The sequence below is a fragment of the Sesamum indicum genome, linkage group LG14 (genome assembly GCF_000512975.1).
Source record: "Sesamum indicum cultivar Zhongzhi No. 13 linkage group LG14, S_indicum_v1.0, whole genome shotgun sequence".
NCBI lineage: Eukaryota > Viridiplantae > Streptophyta > Magnoliopsida > Lamiales > Pedaliaceae > Sesamum > Sesamum indicum.
The window spans coordinates 2,700,798-2,722,646 of NC_026158.1; the positions used below are offsets into that span (position 1 = coordinate 2,700,798).

The window sequence follows — 21,849 nt, forward strand, 5'->3', positions numbered from 1 at the left end:
TTCATTACAAACTTTACAACCAAACTAAACCAAAAAAAAGAAAAAAATTAAAAAACAACAGAGAGAGCCCATCATCATCAACTTTCTCATAAATCGGTTGCTCGTGCGCAAGGCTTCAACATCTCCTTCCAAAGCATTGATTTTTCTTAACAATCCGGGAATAATCACCCTAGCTCTTTCACACATTGGTGGGTCCTCCCATAAAAAAAACCTACACCCTCCTCTCTGCCAAAATGGAAAACCAAAATATTATTTTCAAAACTAAAACTTTAAATTAAATTAGGAAATTTACCTTGTAATTTCGACATGAAAGAAACCTCCTCCCCGGATTGCCGTTCGTCCATGACGTGCGCATCACAGCTGCCACTCCACAGTTGCATTCCGTCGTGCTTGTTACAGTAGACATTGCTCTTCAATTTTGTTGGGTGTTCTAGGGTTCTTCTTGATTTTGGGGGAAATGGGTGAAAATGGTGAAGACGCTGCAATGTAAGAGAGAAATCCCGTCTGTTTGTGTTGTTCTTTTATTTAAATCCTAGTCAGCAGCTGACGTGGATTAAAAATCCACGTCAGTCGTTTTTTTTTTTTAATTTACACCTATGCGCCACATATGCGCCACGTCAGTTTTTTCAGCCAATCAGGATCGAGCCCCCAATTTTAAAAGTCACATGCATCGCATGTGACTTTTTCCGGCGACCCACAAAATTTTTCGGCGAAATTTGGACTGAAATTGCGAATTTTTCAGTTTTACGGGACCAAATTGAAACCCTAGATACTTACGGGACTAAAACGAAAATGGCCTATAACTGTGGGACGAAAATTGTCTTTTGCCCTTTTATAAAATGTTAGGTGTTTAACATAATAAATTCTTTTTATTGTATAATTACCAGAAAGAATATGATATTATTAAAATTAAGTAAATAATTATTTCGTGACGTGCGTTGTATTTGATTTTTTTAGAATATTTTTATAAATATTACAGATTAGTTTAACTCCAAATATAAATGTAAACTGATAATTTATTTTTCTTTTTACAAAAGTGAGAAATTTTTGACATGAGAATTAATTCAAATGTAGTGTAATATTGGCATTTCATGCAATGTTAGGGGCATCATAGGATTAAGGTTGGAGAGAAAGAGAATTCTTCGTTATTAAATAATAGTGTGAACTATGTAAAGGTTAAAATTGAAAATAACGAGGATATTTTTATCTTTTGGAATATCAATCATCTTAGAGTTTATAATATTGGAAATTTATCTCAGCAGTGATGAACCCAAATAAATAAATTCTAACTCAATTATTACAGGAAAGTTAGTGAGTTACGAAAACTCTTAATACAATTTATGTTACTGAATCAACAAAACAAGATACACAGACCAAATATTTACAAATTTAATAATAAATGAAAGAATAATAACAGAATAAGATAATTTGGCTCAAGAAGCCAAATTTGGTAGGATAGCCCACAACCACACAGACCGGCAACCACAACAACCGATTGCTTTTGCCCCAAAACCAACCACTAAGGCTAAGCCACTCAAACAACCACTAAGGCCTTAGTCACATAGACCGAAACACAATTGTCACCAAGAAATCAATCCACAAAGGACCACTCATAACACCACACCAGAATTCCACTTAGGAACAACCGGGTTCGCTTTCAATCGGAGCTAGAGAAGAAGAGGGAGATTTCTTAGTCAGGGTTATCTTCATCTAAAAAACCTCTTGAGGTATTTATAGAGGTAGGATTTAGAGATTAGAGATAGGGATATTGATTATCAAAAAAGAATTCGAGGAGAGTGAGAGACAGAAAGTTGACAGCGAGAGATGCGGCGGTTGAGAGAAAGGGAGGAAAGAGAAAAAGAGAGAAAGAAGAAGAAGAAACTAGAGAAAATCAGTGCAGAAAACGAACAGTCAGGGTAAATAAATTAGGGCTAGGATTTAAACAAAAAAACTTAAATTTTTACCATGATTAATCAATATTCGTCGTGGTTTTTAGTCATTGCCAAAACATTTATCATGATTTTGGCCATGACTAAAGTTTCGGCCGCACTTGTAGAAACAATGACTAATGGCCGTCGAGAAGTCGTGGTTAATTTGAATTTGCCAAGATTTTCTTCTTTTAACAATAGTTATTAACCGTAACGGAAAATCATATTTTTCTAGTGCCTGCATCATTTTTAATTTTCATAATTTCAGTCATTTGTTGCCGTAGTCCACCCTTCTCATTGGTGGAGTGAACTTCAGCGAACAAAAAGATTGAGATTAAGGAAATTAAAATGATACAAGACCAAAATACTGTCCCAAAAAGTTAAAGAATAAAAATATTAAATAACTTAAATTATGAGATAAAAATACATTTTATCCAAATTTCTGACAGTTGAAATGTAAAAGGTTCTGTTACTTGCAAAGGAGCATCCCTCCATTGTGTTATCTGCATAATAATTTAGGGATAAATGCAATAGATCTTTCGATAAATAATAACAATAAATAAAAATTCTTCATAAAGAAGGGGGAAAAAAAAGGAAAAACAATACGATTTTGTAAACTTTATGTTTTTTCTTTTTTCTTTTCTCACGATGAGATATAGACTTTGTAAGGGATAACTACAATTTTAGTCCTCAAACATTGCTACTAATTCGTTTTTTGTTTCTAAACATATTGAAATTTTATTTTAGTCCTTCAACTTTTAAAATACTAATAGTTTTAGTCCTAGGCCTAATTAGTGAAAATTTTTCCCTTTCAAAGAAAACATAAAGTCCAATTATTTATTCTCTATGCTCATGATTAGGTCCAACATGCTTTCGAAAATAAAATTAAGCCTCCAGAAATTCGTACTTTTCTTTGACCGTCTTGTTCTCGGGTACTCCATGTCCTCGATTTTACGGATTCCTCCAACAACACTATCGCAACAGATGGTTCATAGGTACTTAGCTCCTTCAGTAAAAAACGGCTTATTCAACCTATCTACCCAACTTTTACGCCTTATGATAGAAAACGAAACAGGACTGTGTTGTTTGTTACAGAAGGAGTCAAGAAGTACCTACAAACCATCTGTTGCGGTAGTATGGTTGGAGGAACTCCGTAAAATCGAGGACTTGGAATACCTACGACAAGACGGTCAAAACAAGATATGAATTTATGGAGGCTTAATTTTATTTTTGGAATCATGTTACGCCTGATCATAAGCATAAGAAATTCATTAGACTATATGTTTTTCTTTGAAATAGCAAAATGGTGAATACTTAGACTTAAGAACCAAAACTGTTGATATTTTTAGAAGTTAAAAGATTAAAATAAAATTTCAATATATTTAGAAATCGAAAACAAATTAGTGACAATATTTAAGGACTAAAAATATAATTGTCCCACTTTGTAAACTTTTAAATAAAAGGCAATCAGACTCCCTGTAGTGGGATTTATGAGCCTTTAAAAAAAAACAAAAATCCACATTACCATTTTTTTTCTGTTTCCTTTTTTCTTTTGGGCAAATAGATTTTGTACTTAACAGTAATTACACGCCGTAAAATACAATTAACCCAATGTCTATAATGTATAATCTCCTATGGGATCAAGGATAGTTCTCTGTGATTCATTGACACGGACATAATATAATATGGATATAACGATACGAAAAATTTAAAAAAAATTATAATACAACACAATATTGACACGGCTATTTATAATATATTTTTTTATTACATATATATTCTTAATGTCTTATAAAGTTGAAATATGTAATATGAAAAGTATCAAAATATAACATAAAATAAGCAGATATTATATTTAAATTCTTAACCAAATGCAACTTTTAAAAAATAGATACAGATTATTTTTAAAAAAATATGATGTGAAGAATTTCTAGTAATCCCACAAACTCTTTCAGTATTTCTACTAATGAAAATTTGTCGTGACCGTCTCTACAAATTTTAATACTTTCATCCCAAAATTTTTATTTAGAGAGGAGTGAATTAAATTTTTTATTTTTTTTTATAAACCCAAAACTCCTTTTTTTTAATGACAACCCCAAAATTTTTTAAATTATAAAAGAAATCCTAAACGTGTCAAAAATGTGTTGGACATCGGATGTCGTGTCCGAACCATATCCATATCCAACACGTTTCCAACGCTGCACAGAGTAATTTTTTGGAGTGTCATTATAGATAGTTCTTTTTTGTACATATTGTGATTTGCTGTTATGACTTAATTTTAGGGTTAATTACACTTACAAATGCTTGAAATAACCTAATGTTGCAAACACCCTTAATGTTCAAAACGTACAAAAAAGGTCCAACTGACTTAACAACCTTAGTAAAACCATTAGATTGAAATTGATTCGGTCTTTATGAATGTTAGAAAAAACTGTTGGAATTTCTGAATATTTTTCAAATTACAAAATTAGTCTCATTTGTTACTCGTTTTAGTAAAATTTAAAATAATTATCAATTAAACGTAATAAATTTAATATAAACTTACAATTAAACCTGAAGGAAAAAAATCTATTATATTGTGTTTTTGGTGTACTTGACTTGATTTTTCTAATACAATTTTCCTTGATCTTTTCGTGCACAAGTATGTACGTAACAACTCAAACGTATATATAGTCAAAAAAGTCTAAAAAATTCCAACAAATATATTCAACAGTCGTAAAGACCACATCAGCACAAATTTAATGATTTATTAATGGAATTAAGTTAGGTGGACCTTTTGGTACGTTCTAATGTAGGGTGTTTGATTAGGTATACTTTAAGGATGAAAATCGATAAATACGATTAACGCTTAATTTTAATAGAAAAAAATGTTCCCATTAATTAGAAATTTCATCAGTACAATATATACATTAGCTGATTAATGTACAAATTTGGTCAAATGCAGTCTGTTAATTATTTGTATTGTAACTACTGTCCGAATCATTATAGTTTGGTTGTGTTTTTAATTTCAGTTACCATTTCTTTAAAACAGTGATGAAATTGAAAATAAGTTCATTTGTATGTATTCCTCCTGCTCTCAATCATTACTCTTTTATATATTTGTATACATATAAAATTGTTCTAATAATTAATTTATAAACTAATAATATTTTGATATGATATCACTGGCAATTCTGAATTAATAAAAAATAGAACTATTAATTTCATTTAAATAAAGAATATAAAAATATAAATATCATTTTTATCAAATAACAGAATATATACTGATTTGACACCACTAATGACATAATGGCAAAATTGCAAAATTAGTCCTGTATGTATAGAGGTGGCAAAATTGGTCCTGTAACTTTATGACTGACAATTTTACTACTTTATATTTTATATTTATAGCAAATTCAGTCATTCTGGCCGGAAGTTAACAAATAAAATTGAGTCTTAGGGTTCCGACATCCAAATAGACCTCACTTACACATTTGGGGGACTTTACAACAAAATTAGCAGCCAAATGCTTCTCATGTGATTTAGGTGTGCCATTTTTTTCCCCCTGCCCATGCCACATATATAAGTTGAGATCAGTTAGCAGCCGGAACCCTAAGCCCCAATTTGTCCGGCTAATTTATCTATATTTTTTATCAAAAGGACTAAAATTGCCACTAAATTAACATTTACAGGATCAAATTGCCAGTCCAGTATTCATTGGACTAATTTTGCCAACCCCTACAGTTATAGGAGCGACTTTGCAATTTTGCCTAAAAATAATATATAATCCTATCAACTAACCCAAATATGTTCTCATTGTCACACGAAAATCCATTAACAAATCCAAAACACATATTTTATACTAAAAATTGAAAATGAAAACACAACCGCATGGCAGGCTCGACGATCTTGAGGAGGAGGAGGGAGAATCATACCATGTGGGATGACACTCTAGGTAGGTAGGTTTGGGGACTATCTAATATCCCGTGGTTTACTATGATGGAACGGCATGATTAGGCTGAAAATTGCCTCGAATGGGTACGGTGAGCAATACACTTTGGATGCTTTCATCACTTGGGCGCTTATGACAAACCGCAATAAAACTGTGATGTAGAATGTAACTCGATCGATGATGGACGTTGGCTAGTCCTTCTTCCGGTTGCTACTTGCTTTTGTTTAGAGCCACTCCTTGCCCTCAAATGTATAGTTAATTTTATTTTGTTTCTCGCTTAATATTTCTTGTATTTTGTTAACCAAAATGTGGTTAATAAACTTTTGTAGCCGTAATTGTGATGTATATATAATTCGAATAGGTAAATATAATCTGATGCTATATAGAAAAGGTAATTGTTGAAGCGGTAAAAAAAAAAAAAAAAGTGAGTAAAATTGAAAGTTTTGATCTTCTTATACATTACAAAGTTACTTAACAATTATTTTTGTACTTCTCACGCGCCCAAAACAATTTACTTCCAAAACTTAGGGCTTAATGCAATTTATCCCTTCTGTGATATTACAATAAATTAGTTCTCTATGAAAAATTGATAGCAATTTATTCCTCTGTGTTTTCTAAAATGAAGCAATTTATCTTTTTAGATAGGGAGGTAAAATTACTTCATTTTGAAAAATACAGGGGGTGTAAATTGTTGTATTTTTAAAAACACTAAGAGGTAAATTACTATGTTTTTTCATAAATGAGTAGTTTGCTCATTTTCAATATCACAAGAGGTTGCTTGCACTTTTTCCTAAAGCTTATTACAATCTTGTGAGATTGAAAGCAAGAGAAATACTTTAGAAGGCATGTGAAAAATGAGAAAAATATTATCATGATTTTTGGAAATTGTATTTTTGGTCCCACACGATAGAAGTATTGTACTTTTAGTTCTACAGTTTATGAGCTTATCACATTATGTAGCATTTTTGGTTCCATAGGATAATTACTGTGGCACATTTAGTTTCATAAGATAAAAATACTACAATTTTTCGGCCCAAGTGACCAAATGCACTAAGCCCGTAAACTATGGGACCAGAAATGCAATACTCTCTACTGTGTGACACAAAAAATATAATTTCCCCCATGGTTTTATACAACAAAGAAATCATGGAAGATTGTTGTACAACTACAATCCCTTGAAAAAAAAATGACTATTGACTACAAGTTTAATAGTTATGGATTAAAAACTATGGTAAATAATTTTAATTGACCACGGTTAAATAAAATTACTGCAAAAACAGAGATTTTCTACCAATAAGAAGTTATTTGCCATAGCTACGAGCCATGGTACAATATTTGTCATGACTTTTAGCCATATAAAATGTTTTAACCACCCTCATAGATACAACGACCAAAAAGAAATTTTTAAAAAAGTCATTTTAACAATTGTAATTTTAGATACAATGTAGGGACATTTTAATCAATTAAAGTAAAAAATATCAAAATACGCAAAAAATGAAGCCCAATCCCACTTCAGACGTGTGCACCCCACCTTCTGTAGTTTTTAAAGAGAGGAGGATTTTTTTTGCTGAATTTATCGAAATACTGAATTTCTAAAACACAGAGAAGATTTTAACTATTTAAAAAATAGGCAAAATTGCAAAATTGGTCCCGTAAGTATAGGGGGGTGGCAAAATTGGGACCATAACTATAGGACTGGCAATTTTAGTCCTGTAAGTATTGATTTTTTAGCAATTTTAGTCCTTCCGACCAAAATTGCCCAAAAACGCGGCGGAGAGATTTGGGGCTTAGGGTTTCGACGTACACGTGCGCAACTTAAACACCTGGGAGCTTGCATGGCTAATGATGTGGCTTAGGCGGGAAAGAGACTGGCTATGGAAGTGTTGGCTTTCACGTTTTCATCTGGGCTTGGGCAAGAAATGGAGGGCCCGGCTGAGTCTCCGATGTCGGATTTCATTCACATGAAGTCTATGTCTTCCAGCTCAAGCGAATTGCACCGGGAGCTATGTGCACTGCGGATCATCACGAAATCTCCTTGGGCGACGAATTTGAGTTCCGCCATTCTGAATGGGGGCAAAGGGGGAGGTGGGGGCAGTGGGATCAGCGGAGATGGTGGGGCAATGATCACGTTCTCGTGGTACTGTGGGCTCGATTTTGTGGGTTTTGGTGGCTTGCCGGTGTTGAGATGGCGGAGCCAGGGAGGAGTTGTTGGGGGAGGAGGTGGTGCAGGGGGTGGGTGGTGGTAACGTTTTTGAAGCGCTGGCTTTTGCTTCCATTTTTGAATAAAGAATTGAGTATTGATGAAGCGCGCGGTGGAGGTGGCGGGGGCGGCGGAGCTGTGGAGGACTGTTGGAATCGCTTGCTTTTGCTACTTGTTTTTTAATAGATTATTGAAGGTGGAGAAGAATTCTGAGTGGCATGGTTGTAAATATCTCTATTTTACACTCCCTTCTTTCTCTTCCTTTAACCTTTGCACAACGAAGCTATCCCTGTCGCGATTTCTTTTGTCGTACCACTCTTCTTCGGGTGAATCGTTGAACATATTTCCACCAAAAACTGAAACTTTGCTGCTGGTATCGGTGCTGGAGGCGGTGGCGGTGGCTTCGAGCAGGGGTGGAGGAGGAGGTGCCGGAGGAGGCACTGATCGTTGGTTTTCTCTAATTTCAGCTTCATCCACATCATTAGCCACGTCATTAGCCACGTAAACTCCTATGTGTTTAAATTGCGCACGTGGACATCGGAACCCTAAGCCCCAAATCCCTCCGCCGCGTTTTTTGGCAATTTTGGTCGGAAGGACCAAAATTGTCAAAAAATCAATACTTACAGGACTAAAATTGCCAGTCTTGTAGTTACTGTCCCAATTTTACCACCCCCTATACTTATGGGACCAATATTGCAATTTTGCCTAAAAAATATACAGGGGTAAAATGGATGTTAGCCTGTAGGGGTAAAATGTGTCAAAATATTGTGTTTGAGCTGCAAAATGCCAATTACTTGCTATTGGAATAGAGAGATATAAGCGTTTGTGATTAATATTCTATCATCCTATAAATAAGGAGAAGCAACAAATATCTTGTAAGTGTCACATAAAATTTAATAGTAAATCACTATATTAAAATTTTTAGGTCAAGAATAAAAATAGAAGAATTATATAAACAACAAACATAATTAACTATTTCCCATTATAATTAAGTTATAACTAAATTTTATTTTCAATAAATAGTTAGCATCCACAGTTCTTAAAATTAAATTAGATTATGGGTTTAATGAGTTTGTTCATTTATCAAAATACAATTTAAATAATTATTATAATGAGGGTGTTGGTTCCTTGGTATTTTTTTCAATTTTCATATAAAATGCCATGGGTTTAATTTCAAATTTTATCGAGTTTTAAAAATTTTAAAAACGTTCATGAACTGATCAGTTGATCACTTGATTCAAAGTTGGGTCAATCGAGTCACTGGCTCAACTGGCAGTTCGAACAATTTTAAAAAAATAGAACAGTTGTTAGCTAGTCCGAGTTTTATGAGTTGGATCTTACCGTGTTATGAATTGGGTGATGGTTCTACTAATCCGACCAGTCGATCCGGGTTAAATTTTAAAATATTAATTAACACGACCTTATAATATTGTGTATGGGTACTATATATTGAAGCGAAATAATTGAATTCTTGTCCACTCAAGAATACTTGTTAATTAGAAGTACATGCAACGAAATTAGTAAAAAGATTTATAGTACTCAACTATGGATTACTCCAATTAAATAAGTTTAAATTTATCCATCAGCAAATTAGAACTGATCACTTATATTTGACGTAAATAATATTGTTTCCAATTTGAGTATGACAAATAAAAGAAAACTTCATATAATCTTAGAAATAATTATCAACAATAAAAAATTTTAGAGTTGATTATGTTTTGCTATTCGAATTATGACTGTTTTTATACTTTAGCATCTAAACTTTTTTCTGTATCAACTTACCATCTCAACAAAATTTTACACTTGTCATTTATAACTGTTTTTCAACCAATTTTTTTGTGGAAAAGACATCGCATGCAGTGCAAATATGCTATTTAAGGGTTATTTGATGTCACATATGTACAGCATGTGATGTTTTTTCTAATAGAAAAATCAAGAAAAAACGATCATATATGACAAAGTGCAAATTTCGCAAAGTTCAGATTCTAAGTTGACACAAAAAAAAATTCGATAGTAAATTATAAAAAAGGGCATAATTTAAATAACAAAATGTAATTTTTCCAAAAATTTAATACATCCAATTTCATAATTGTGTATCAAGAAAATTTACTTACTCGTCTCCTTTCTTTTAATCCTTATGTTTACTGGAGGGGGCCTGCACTTAGGCCTCGTATTAGCTTATCATTTTGGACGAAACTAAACAAAAAAAAAGTGAAAATATATATATATATAAAAAAATATATATCTTTATGTAGTATCTGCATAATTTTCAAGACAGTCTGCGGTCAAAAAATTGCAATTTTAGTCCTATTACTTATTGAGGTGGTATTTGTGGACCCATATGAATTAATTTTGCAATTGGGTCTTGTAACTTTAAAAAATTGAAAATTTTCACAAATTGCATGTGACTTACACATGATCCAATTAAATAATAATTTTAGTCATATAATTTAGGGGGGTTGCCATTTTCAGTCTTATAACTTAAGGGAGTTGGCATTTTTTGTCCTGTATAAATTTATTTGCAGGACTAAACTTGCAAGTAATTATAATTTCCGGTCAAATTGGCCTAAAAAGAATTAAAATTATCAAAATTATAAAGTTACAAAACTAAATTACGAAAATCTATTCATACAGTACTAGAAACATTATTTCCTAAGTTGCAAAACTAAAATTACAGTTTTTCTGTCAACGATATTTATGGGTACGATAAGAATATAAGTTTTAGTATGATTATCATCATGCAATATTAATTAGCCCCATTTTTCAGCATCCACTTCACAAGCAACTACTGATCACCAATTAAATAAGTCATCATTCTGAACTTTCATTTATTCTTTTTGACAATCTCTTTTGATCATTCCAAGGAACTTAAATTGAACTCAAACTTCTTGTACTAATGTCAACTTTAGCATTGTAATTTGTAAAATATTATTCATCCCTTCTTTTCTTACATATTTAGAGGATAGGGAAAAACGCAAGCAGCCCTTCTGTGATATTATAAATGAGCAAATTATTTTTTTTATAAAATAAAATAATAATTTACATTCCTTTTTTTTTTAATACAGCAATTTACCACCTTGTATTTTTTATAATGAAGCAATGTACCTTTTCCGACAAAGGGTAAATTGTTGTTTTTTTCTTTTTTCTTTATCTTATGAGTAATTTGTTCATTTCTAATCTTCATATGGATAAATTGCATTAAGCCCTTAGAGAATTATATACCACGATAGCAAGATGTATATTATAAAATAGTTTCCAATTTTCGTTAATGAAAATATATATACATATATATAGTAGGTCCAAAATTATTTTTTTCACATATTCTTACTATATTTTTTTAAGAGAAATTGATATTAGGATGATTGAAAAATTTTATTGAACTTATTGTATGAATTCATATTTTAATTTGACAATGAGCCAGAATTGCATTACTTTTGTCTTTCCATTAGCAGTTGCAAGTTGCCAAAAACCAAAAGGAAAACACAGGGGAAAAAAAAAAAAAACACAAACAAATAAACAAGAAACATAAAAGAGGAAGAAAAACGGACAGTGAGTGGACAAAGTGATGGGGGTGAAGGTGTGTTTAGCAACAACTACTGGACATCTTAAAATATAAAGTAACTACAATTAACTTGTAAAATTATTTAATTTTTCTAATAATGGTGGCACGTAGTCTCTACGGACACAAACTTTATTTGAATATAATGTACTTATTCTGTCTGTATGTGATGGCGTGCATAAATTTTTATTTGACTGTAATGTACATATAGTGTTATCATGTAATTTACATCACTTTTTCTATGTAAACATAAAATTGACTGTAACTTTATTCTTAAGGTAATGCACATCAGATATTATGCCTCCAAAATTTCAAGAAAGAAAAATTGCACCTTTTGACAAAATAAAAATTGAGAATATGCAACAGTTGATTAAGAAAACTCATGCTAACTTTTTAGGTGGGTGAAAAACAGAGTGCTGAAGCACTCTGCGCCAAAAATTCTGCTGATTTGTTAGATTATCTGTAGCAGTGCTGCAAAATGACTGATTTCGAATTCACTCAATATTCCGCCAGCAATCCCGAAGAAGGTTCCGCGGAATCTTGGTTGGCAGAGCTGGACCCGATCAAAGTTCAGTTTTGGTGATCAAGCTCTCCATTGAGCTCCGATGCCATTTTCAAGCCTTTCCATAATGCATGCATTTCTGCATTATTGTTAGTAGAGGGACAAGTATATTTCATCAAACCTGCAATGAGCTCACCTTCATGATCTCGAAACAATACCCTAATACCATAGATTTCCTATAGTTGATCCGTCAATGTTAAGCTTGAAGATGGCGTATTCCATTTGATACGAATCTGTTTGCTACAACTAACTCTAGTTGTGAAGTTAAATCCTGGTAGTGAGAAAGTGTAAGCAATCTTGCTTTCTTAGTGATAAACTGATAAAGTATTCATTAATTGGTGTATTGTTAAAAATAGCTTCATTCCAGTTCCTCCACATAAGCCAGAGATTGTGTATGATGAGCAGCTGTGTGTATGTGTTATTTTTGAATTTATTCAGATTGATGATGAGAAACATTTATAGAAGAACTATTCATACTTTTATATATAGTATAGTATCAACAGATATAGATATAGATGTCATTGACCAATTATTCTTTCAGGAAGTAACATCCAGCTACGGAGTTCAGAGATGCACAATTTCAGAATAACCAACTACCGTAGCCAATCCACAAATCAATACTAGCAAGATTCACAAAAACCAAGAGGACAAGTAAAGATTAAATTTCAAAGTTTAGAAAGCTGCTTACAAAATGTTCAAATTCAATTCTCTTGACCTATGTCTGTGGAGCTCTATGCTTCCAAGATGTTCTTTAGTTTAAGATGACAAATTTTACAAAACATCATTGTTATGCTCAAAAAGATGGTTAGAATAGTATACCAACTCTATAGCTGAACATCTTTCTGACTTCTGTTCATGTCAAGCCTGGAACCTGTTAGTTAGCTTGACTGCTCAAGATCTAGTGTTCCCTCCGGGTTTCAGTTCCTTCAAGTCATCTGCTGAAAAACTTGCGATAGCAACTTTGTGATTGGTGGCTTCTCTGATTCACACAAACCACCATCCGTCTTGAAACGCAGTTTCCTGCACTTCCATTTCAAGGCTGCAGATTATGTAATGGCAAATGTAGTAACTAGTAAATATGGATAAACAGTGGAATATCCCAAGAAAATTTATATTGTTGTTCTAATAAGCCAGCAGCATTAACATATGGCAAATAAATTATTTTTGTGATAAGAGGAACTTACCCAAAAAACAGACAGAGATGATTGTACGATGGTGGGAACTAAGAACTTGTTTGGTTGGGGTGAAAATGAGTGTATAAGAAAAATGGAAGTAAAAAGTGATGTATAAGAAAAATATGGTATTTGGTTAGGGAGAATTGACACAGAGGAAGTAAAATTAGATGTATATAAAACATTTTCAGAGCCCAATTTTGTTTCCATCCAAAATCACGCGGAAAAGTGAAATATAAGGCCAAAAAGATAAAAAAGTACATATTTTATTTTTATTTACTCCATTACTCATACATATAATTTCCCTCCATTTCTTTTTCCTTTTCTTCTAGATAACATCCGTACATAATCTTTGAGGAAACATAGCCATATAAAAAATATTCTTGTTCTTGTTTTATTCTTGTTTGATGAATATTTTTATAAATAAATTTTTAAATTTAATATTTTAGCAACTTAAAATTATTTTAGTATAACATAAGTTTTTATTTTCTAGTACAAAATGAAGAGAAAAGGCTAATCAATAAAATTCAAAAATTAGTCATTCCTTCTTACCAAACAAGAGGAAGTATTGAGATTTACTTCCCTTCCAATCATACCAAACAACTAAAAGGAAGATTTTTATCCTTTCCCCTCCTCATCCACCTTTTCACTTCCCATTTCCCCTCATCAAACCAAACGAACCCTAAGAGTTTGGAGCCAAGGTAGAAAATGGTATGACATCGATGTATCCAACCTGAATTCATGAAGACAATTGGTGGGATGTATTGATCATGTAAAAAGGCTGACGTACTAAATTTTAGGCTTCAAGCATTAAGATAACATGCAAATCTAAGTCATTCCATATAATTTGCCCCTTCAATTTCAGAAAGTTTGAATGGAAATGCATGACATAACTGCACCATAGCACCACCAATTGCACAATGGAAATATACTGCCCTCTGGTATAGCAAAGAAAGATACAAACCAATTTCCAGAATACAAGAACTACTGATGGGATGCTAGGCGTCACGAACACTGAGGCTACAATTCTTAAGCAATCCACAATATAATGTAGTTAAGAACATGAAAGCAGTAAAGAAAGCATAATAAACATTGAGTTCAGCTGGGAAAAAAGCAACAAAATGTGGTATTAAAAAGTTTACTTTCTAAAGACTGACGAATCAGTTTATGATGCTTCTCACCTTCAGAGTGAAACCCAAGAAGACAGTGCCGCAATTGGGAACATCAATATCAAACCATAGTTCACCAAACTATCTAATTGCTTCAGCTTTTCCATCCGGCCAAGAACAATATTCCAAGTGCGTGTAAATGGACAACTAGTTTGTTCAGCCTGCAGCATGAAACCCTTAACCTAGTCATTTTCAATTTTAAGAAATTTGGTTTCTAAATAAGAGTTAAAACTATAAATCATTTAGTTACAAGCATATAGAAATCTCACATTTACTTTAGAGTCACCTAATTCTTGTGGAACATCTGAACCTTGTAGTGTTCTTCGGTTGTCCCTGTCTGATTGATCCAAAGGCATCTCAATTTTAGATCTTTTGGAGGATATGCCTGAGAAAGCTCGATAAGGTGAATCAGTATGGATAGTTTCCATGACAGAACCAAAGAAGTTGGTCACTGGTACCTACAAACAGCAGGAGAGAAAACAGGGAAGTTAATTGAAAATCTAAGACAGCTATTTCATCACAAAGGAAATGTGTACTGGGTAGGTTTTATTCATTAGTTGTTCTAAATTAGGTAATCCAAACATTTCCTGAGCAATCTGCAAAAATATTCCTCAAATCTGGCCTCAACTTCCTCTTCAGACTAGCACTACTTACAGCACGTAGAAACAGAAAATGGAATCCATAAACAATCATATTAAAGCTTCACCAAAGACGAGCAATATAATATAAAAGGAACAAAACAGGAAGAAAAAAGAGACCCCATAAACTCCATAGAGCGGAACCCAGTAAAACACAAGAATAAGGATCTCACTAACATACCTCGTCCAACTTCCGTTGGTATAAATCAGTTCGATAGTACGCAGTTGACATCAACAAATTTGGATTATAAGAATTGAAAAGACTGCAAAACAAAGGACAACTCAAAAGTATTATCATTAATTATTAATTAAGATGTTCGCAAAACAAGGAAAGCTTTTTGGTAAAACAGAAAACAGTTAAATTATGAAAAGTTTCTCATCAGGGCAATTCTGCAGAGCAAGCCAGGAAGGACGCATAAAAAACACAAGTAATCTTCCATAACACTCCACAAAAAAACAAGTGGACAATAAAGCCTGCGTGCTTCCTTTATTTGGAAGACCAAGGATCACCTACTGCTCACATGAACACAAGGACTTGAAGTTAACAATAGGACTGAGCACTATCATAAGAGTTATGAATAAATCAAAGTTTTCTTTCAAATACCTGCTCAATGAAGCGTTATCATACATATTCAACCTCTCAAAGAAAGCAAGAGTATAGAATGTGAATCGATCTACAACAGATACACCAACCTGCATGAAAAGGCAAATGAAAAAGATATTTAAAAAAAGGTAAATGGCTGAGTAGAAAGCAAGAATTACAGCAATCCGTCATGTCCAGAATATCAATTCCTACCGATATGCAGGAAGAAGCCAAAGAAATAAGCTAACAAATACTTACATCAGAGTCGAGATGATGCGAGTATGAATTCTCTCCTTTTTTGCTACTTCCAATAGCCAAAACACCTGGTGATTGAAGCTGCCAAGCAATTAAGAAGCCTTTTTTACATAAGCAACTTGAAACAACTTCTGAAAGACAAAGTGCTACCATAGAAGTATATCCTTTGAACTGAAAGAAGGAAATGACATTTTCTTTTTGCTTTTTATAGGCATAGTTGTTAAAGGCACATGGCGTATCACGGTGCAAAGGTGCCCTAGAGTCATGGCGCAGCGCACAGCGCAGCACATGCCTTTTTAAAGCCCAGCATATATGCATAAATAAATTATATATTCATAGATCAGTATGTTTTAACAACTAAATATGAACACTAGAGATGATTTAACCATTATCCCACAAAAGAAATATGTAAAACAACTAGGTTTAGAAAACCAAAAAAGGTTTCAAAAGCAAATCATACAAAATCATTGTAAAACAAGCAAGCATAAAATAGAAGATGAAAGTGTTGTGCTCGGAAAGAGAAGACACAGTCACTGTGCTGGAAAAGAGAAGCCACAAACAAGGTTTTTCTCTTGTTTCTTTTCTTGTTTTTTTTTTCTTTCTTTTGGGTGGGGGGGGGGGGGGCGGGGGGCATAATTTCTTGCTTTTTTTTTTGTTTTTTTTTTTTTTTTGGGGTGGGGGGGGGGGTGGCCGGGGTGTTGTGGCTTCTTAAAAGAAAAAAAGAAGTTTAAGGCTGGGCTTGTTGAAGCCCATCTTTTTAAACACTGCGAGAAGCCCAATCATCAAAATAAATTGGGCTTTGCCCAATTTTTGAAAGCACCACATAAAAAGGCAATGCACCATTTGCTACGCCTGGGCTTGTAAGATGCATTTATAACTATGTTCATCAGAAGGGAAACCGAATTGCATTTATCATGAAATGGAATTAGCTGGTATCCATTTGATTCACCTGTGGGCCAATAAAAACTATGTCGATTCATGTGACCATTTTCTAGAATTGGAGGTCAAGAAATGTACAGTCACTCCAAATGGCATGGATTTTTGGATCTAAACAGTTGAACGATGAGGAGCCATTTCAAGCAAAAGAAGATATACATCTTAACAACGGAAAGCTTTTGCCTCAAAGGAACTTTGCTAATAGTTATTGTCATGAAAAGAAACGCTAAATTGAATTGAGATTGAGGCCCCAAAGAAGACTATAAAGATCAAAGCATTATCTTATGTTTGTCTTCAACTTGGGTGTTATGGGGTACATTGGTTTAACAATAACATAGTAGAAACCAGGGAGAAACTGAGAGGAACATTTGCGCTTACCCAAAAAGTTCCTATAAAAGCAGATTAACACATGTCAAATGCAAACACATGTTGGGGGCAGGGGACAGTCAGATCAGCACTAGAGAAGTAAGAAAAACTGTAGAAAGATCTGTCATGCGAATAAGGGGAATAAGATCACTCACCTGAGAAAACAGGGTGGCAGCTTGGCAAGTATCTACCATTATCAGCAGCTCCTTAAATCTGATAATTGGACAAAAAGATGCAATCTCATTATCCCATAGTTTGATATAAACTTTGATTGTTGGCTGTTCAGCATGACATTCAGAAAAAGGAATTTATTTAAGTCAATATCACATGTCCCTGGGTAAGGAGGTTTTTCATTTTCAGTTTTCAGTGGGAAAATGTGTATTTCTGTGAAATGAGAATATGTTTGAATTAGTTAATAAGATTGTATTTTATATTGAAATATGGTGTCAAATCAATATATTTCCAACGAGAATACGTGTAAACAAATATGGTTTCACTTTAATTACTATTTCAAAATAGAAAAGTGGAAATGAAATCATAAACAAATAGGCTAATGTTCAAACATCTCTTACTTTATATTCCCTGAAAATATCACATAGTTAATACAAAATTTAAAAAGGTCAAAATGTAAAACATATTCAAGAATACAAGTTACCCAATCTCTAACCTGCGTTTTTCCTTCATTTGTTTCACTGCATCAGCCAAATCATGGCTCTGAAGCTCCTCTGAGTCCTGAAATTTCAGAAACTCGTCTCCCCCATGACCAGTCATGTATAGAAGTATGTGACTACCTTCATCACTCAGAAGTCGCTTTGACCTTGGCACAGCTGTTTCATGACGGCCAGTTAAGACTCGCAAGAAGTTCTCAACAGTCACTTCATAACCTCGGTAGTCTACCTAAAATGGAGCATGCTATTGTTAGGGACACAATCAAAATACGAAAAGGAGAAAATTCAAATCAAATAGATAAACATAAGTTTGACAATCATAATTATACTACATATTCACATGGGTTACTCATGAAAAGCATACCAATCCTGCAGATGCTAAGAAAAGGGGTACAGAAGCAAGCAGTCTATATTCCAGAATTTCAACTGTCTGGCTAAATGGCCTTAGCGCATGGATCATTCTTTCAGAAAATCCATTGATGTGTGAATAAGGGAGAGTGGGACAATCATAATATACAGAACCCACCTCAACATTGTCCCCATACAAGTTAAGCCGGTGGTTTTCATTGTTGAACACCTGCGCAGGATACTTGTTCCGAGCATTGCAAGCCATATCATCAGCCAACATAAGAATTATCCTCTCATCAGGTATTCCCAATCGTTTAACGGTTCTATAAGCAAAAAAAACATATAGAAAATAAGAAAAACTCATTTCGACTTGGTGCCACGAGTAATGATGCATAAAATACAATAAATAGGAATGAAGAATAAATTCTTATTTACCTGTACAAAGATAAAGTATTGGCCATATGTCGATAATTAAACCTGCAGGATAAATTGTTAGCATACCGAAATTAAATCCTGATGCAGGAACAAGCTGCAATAATAACAATTACAGAAGCCCCCCATAATTCCCAAGTTTTTCACTTAAATTTTCATCTTCCACTGAACCAGCAACACCCAGTCTTAAAACCAAAACAAATTCAGAAACAGAAATACTAACTTACTGAACACCTTATATCGATATCTGGAACCCAATTTTCGGATATGATATAATATCGAACTAAGGAAGATAAAACAGAAGGATAGTGCAGAAATTCCTAAAACCCTCCTAATTTTCTTCGGTTTCGGTCATCAGAATCCCTCCAACTATTTTCACAGGAAGCAAAAAAGTGAAGGAACGCAGCCTATGTCCAATAAATCGAATCGAAGAGGTTGAGTATCGAGAAAGTACAATACCAGAAGCGGGATGTGCAGACAAGAATAGCCCAATTGTTGGTATGCATTGTTGTGGAAGAAGAATCGGAAGCACGTGATGGCACCGCATTGCAGAGGAGAAGCAGAAGAATCGAAATCAACAATCGCGTGGAATTGCATAAGCTCTCCATTTTCAGCTCCTATTCATCTTCTACTGGAGACCTTAGCTCCATTTAAGTCATGTTATATTTTATTTATTTGTTAACAGGGAAACTCATAAAATAACCATCAATACTGATTAAAATATATTTTATTTATTTAAAAATTTATTAATATCTTTTATTTTTAATAAAATTATATAATATTTGAACAGAGTCTTGAAATTATCAATATTTTTCTTCTATTTATTTTTTTTTTAAAAAAATTGAGACAATGTGGGCGGAAAATTTTTTAAAAAATTATATTTTTAGTCAATAAAAGTAAATGAATTATAATTTATAATCCATAATAGTGTTTTGGTCGATTTACAATAAAAAAGTTAACGCAAACCTAATGGAGTCTGATGGATTTTGCTAGTTGTTAGACGACCTTTAAAATTTAATTGGCATTCTGGTTACCAATCCTAAAATAGAAGAGCTTTTAAAGGCTGTAAACTACTCAAAGAAAGAATATGAGATGAAGGATTTGGGAAGAACAATATTGTCTTGGATTGCAAGTTGAACATTTAAAGAATGAAATCCTTGTGCATTAAGAAGTTTATATCACAAAGGTATTAAAGAGATGATCTGTATAGAAAAATTATATCCATCGAGCAACCCGATAGTTGTAAGGTCATTAGATGTGAATAATAACACTTTAAGACCTCAAGAAAGTGAGAAAGAACTATGTGGTCCTGAAGTACCATACTTTAGTCCAATTGGCGCACTATTATCTTGCTAATCATACAAGACTTGATATAATATTTTTATGCAAATGTTGGATATTTGTCTGATCTTCATAAGAACTGATCGCAAACAGACTTTTTATTTACCTATGACTGTACAACAATTTCATGATATCTATAAAATAAATAATAACGTCGACGTCATTGAATCATGCAGAAATTATAATAATACATGAGGCAAGTCGAGAATGTATTTGGTTGAGACTTGTAATTCAAAACATCAGAGGGACTTGCGGATCATCATTTGGAAAGATTATCTTGATGATCTTATACAGGGATAATATGACATGTATTGCTCAACTAAAAGAAGGGTACATTGAATGAGATAGAATAAACATATTTCACCAAAATTCCTCTCCACTCACGATCTTCAAAGAATGACGATATTGATGTTCAACAAGTCCGTTCAAGTGATGGACTAGTAGATTTGTTCACCAAGGCACTTCCTATTGCAATATTTGCGAAGCTAGCCCATAATATGGGGGTTCGTTGCCTCAAAGATCTCGATTAATATTTTAATATGGTTGAGTCAATAAGGCATTGCACTCTTTTTTCCTTGACCATGATTTTTCTCCACTAGGTTTTTCTAGTAAAGTTTTTAACGAGGCAGTATATAATTGCAAACTAAAGCATAATGTTCTCTTTTTCCTTCAATAAGTTTTCATAGAAAAATTTTGATGAGGTATATTCTTGACTGATGAACATCCAAGGAGAGTGTTTTGAGTTTTAGAATTTGTGAATGTTTATATGTATCTCCCATACTCTTTACATGCCCTCACAAATTATAACCTTTGATTCATCTCCCCTCATCATGATGATTTGGTTCACAGTTAGTACATGAGACTGTTGGTTTGTAATTTTAGAGCATATCCTTTTGTATTGGTATTAAAAAAAATGACATAAGAATACTTTTTTCTGTTCTCTCCATTCTAATTTTTGTATTGTTACAATTTTATATTATTTCATAATACAAATATGTTTTTAGCAGGAGTGGGGAAATGCCTAAGAGGAAAATATAAAAGTTACTGATAGAACAATTTCAAGTTGCTTTTAATAAACTTACAAGTTGGAAACAGGAAGAACCCTCTATGAAAGTAAATATATAAAAATCAAGACATAGAAAATTGTGTTTATGTATAATACAAAAAAAGAAAATTTTTGTAGCAGAAAACAAGAGAAAACAAGAATTTGCCTTGTTTGGATTTTTTTTGGCCCATTCCTGAGATGGGCCAAAATAAGGTAAATGTTTGGCTCAAGCTTTTTACACCTTATCTGGGTATAAAAACTAATTTTGTATTTTGGGCTTATATTTTTTCTCTTTTGTTTTCTTGTAAAGCCATAACCCAATGTAGGTACTCTTATTGCAGAATTTCAATTCGCCCTATGTTTTCTTCTCTTCTTGCAGACTATATGGCCTCGTTATTGTGATTTCACTCCCGCACCGCCTGCGGTCACCACCAGCAGCAATCGCCTCCTATGGCATGCTTTCCGCCTCTTCACCCCAGCATCCGCATGCCATCCGTCCGTTAGTTTGCCTTACGTCCATCGCTTGTCGTCAGTCCATTCGTCCGCTATTATCGGCCACTTGTTGTTCGTCCATCAATCCGCGCTTGCCGTTCGCATCCCCCCTGCCGTCAGCGTCATCTCACTTGGAGTCCGCAGCTATCTGAAGCTTCGTCCAAGCCGCATCCCACGTGCCGCCTAGTCCCCGTCCCACGCTCCGCCGCAAGTAGAAAAAATGG

At 33.5% G+C, this 21,849-nt stretch overlaps 1 protein-coding gene across 3 annotated transcripts; it reads right to left on the reverse strand.

Moving 5' to 3' along the window:
* LOC105176834 (putative GPI-anchor transamidase) lies at positions 12,810-19,414 on the reverse strand. 3 transcript variants are annotated; one of them, XM_011099759.2, is made up of 11 exons: positions 19,207-19,414; positions 18,751-18,792; positions 18,494-18,638; positions 17,967-18,196; positions 17,455-17,512; positions 16,001-16,078; positions 15,764-15,852; positions 15,341-15,422; positions 14,791-14,979; positions 14,534-14,682; positions 12,810-13,200 (listed from the first exon to the last, which is right to left on the reverse strand). In XM_011099759.2, the coding sequence occupies exons 1-10, from the start codon at positions 19,353-19,355 to the stop codon at positions 14,536-14,538; spliced, it is 1,209 nt and encodes a 402-aa protein (XP_011098061.1). In that variant the 5' UTR covers positions 19,356-19,414; the 3' UTR covers positions 12,810-13,200; positions 14,534-14,535. The 3 variants fall into 3 exon arrangements, with proteins under 3 accessions (XP_011098061.1, XP_011098062.1, XP_020554376.1); XM_011099760.2 differs by having other exon boundaries at positions 12,810-13,219; positions 19,207-19,355; XM_020698717.1 differs by lacking the exon at positions 12,810-13,200 and adding an exon at positions 13,892-14,085 and having other exon boundaries at positions 19,207-19,355.

Bases quoted from the DNA above. Each gene is read 5' to 3' on its own strand.
- LOC105176834 (XM_011099759.2), bottom strand. From the start codon at position 19,355: ATGGAGAGCTTATGCAATTCCACGCGATTGTTGATTTCGATTCTTCTG. The intron at 18,639-18,750 runs GTAAATAAGAAT...TTTTGCTTATAG, and splicing joins AATACTTTATCTTTGTACAG to AACCGTTAAACGATTGGGAA. The intron at 15,853-16,000 runs GTAAGTATTTGT...CTTTTCATGCAG, and splicing joins CGCATCATCTCGACTCTGAT to GTTGGTGTATCTGTTGTAGA.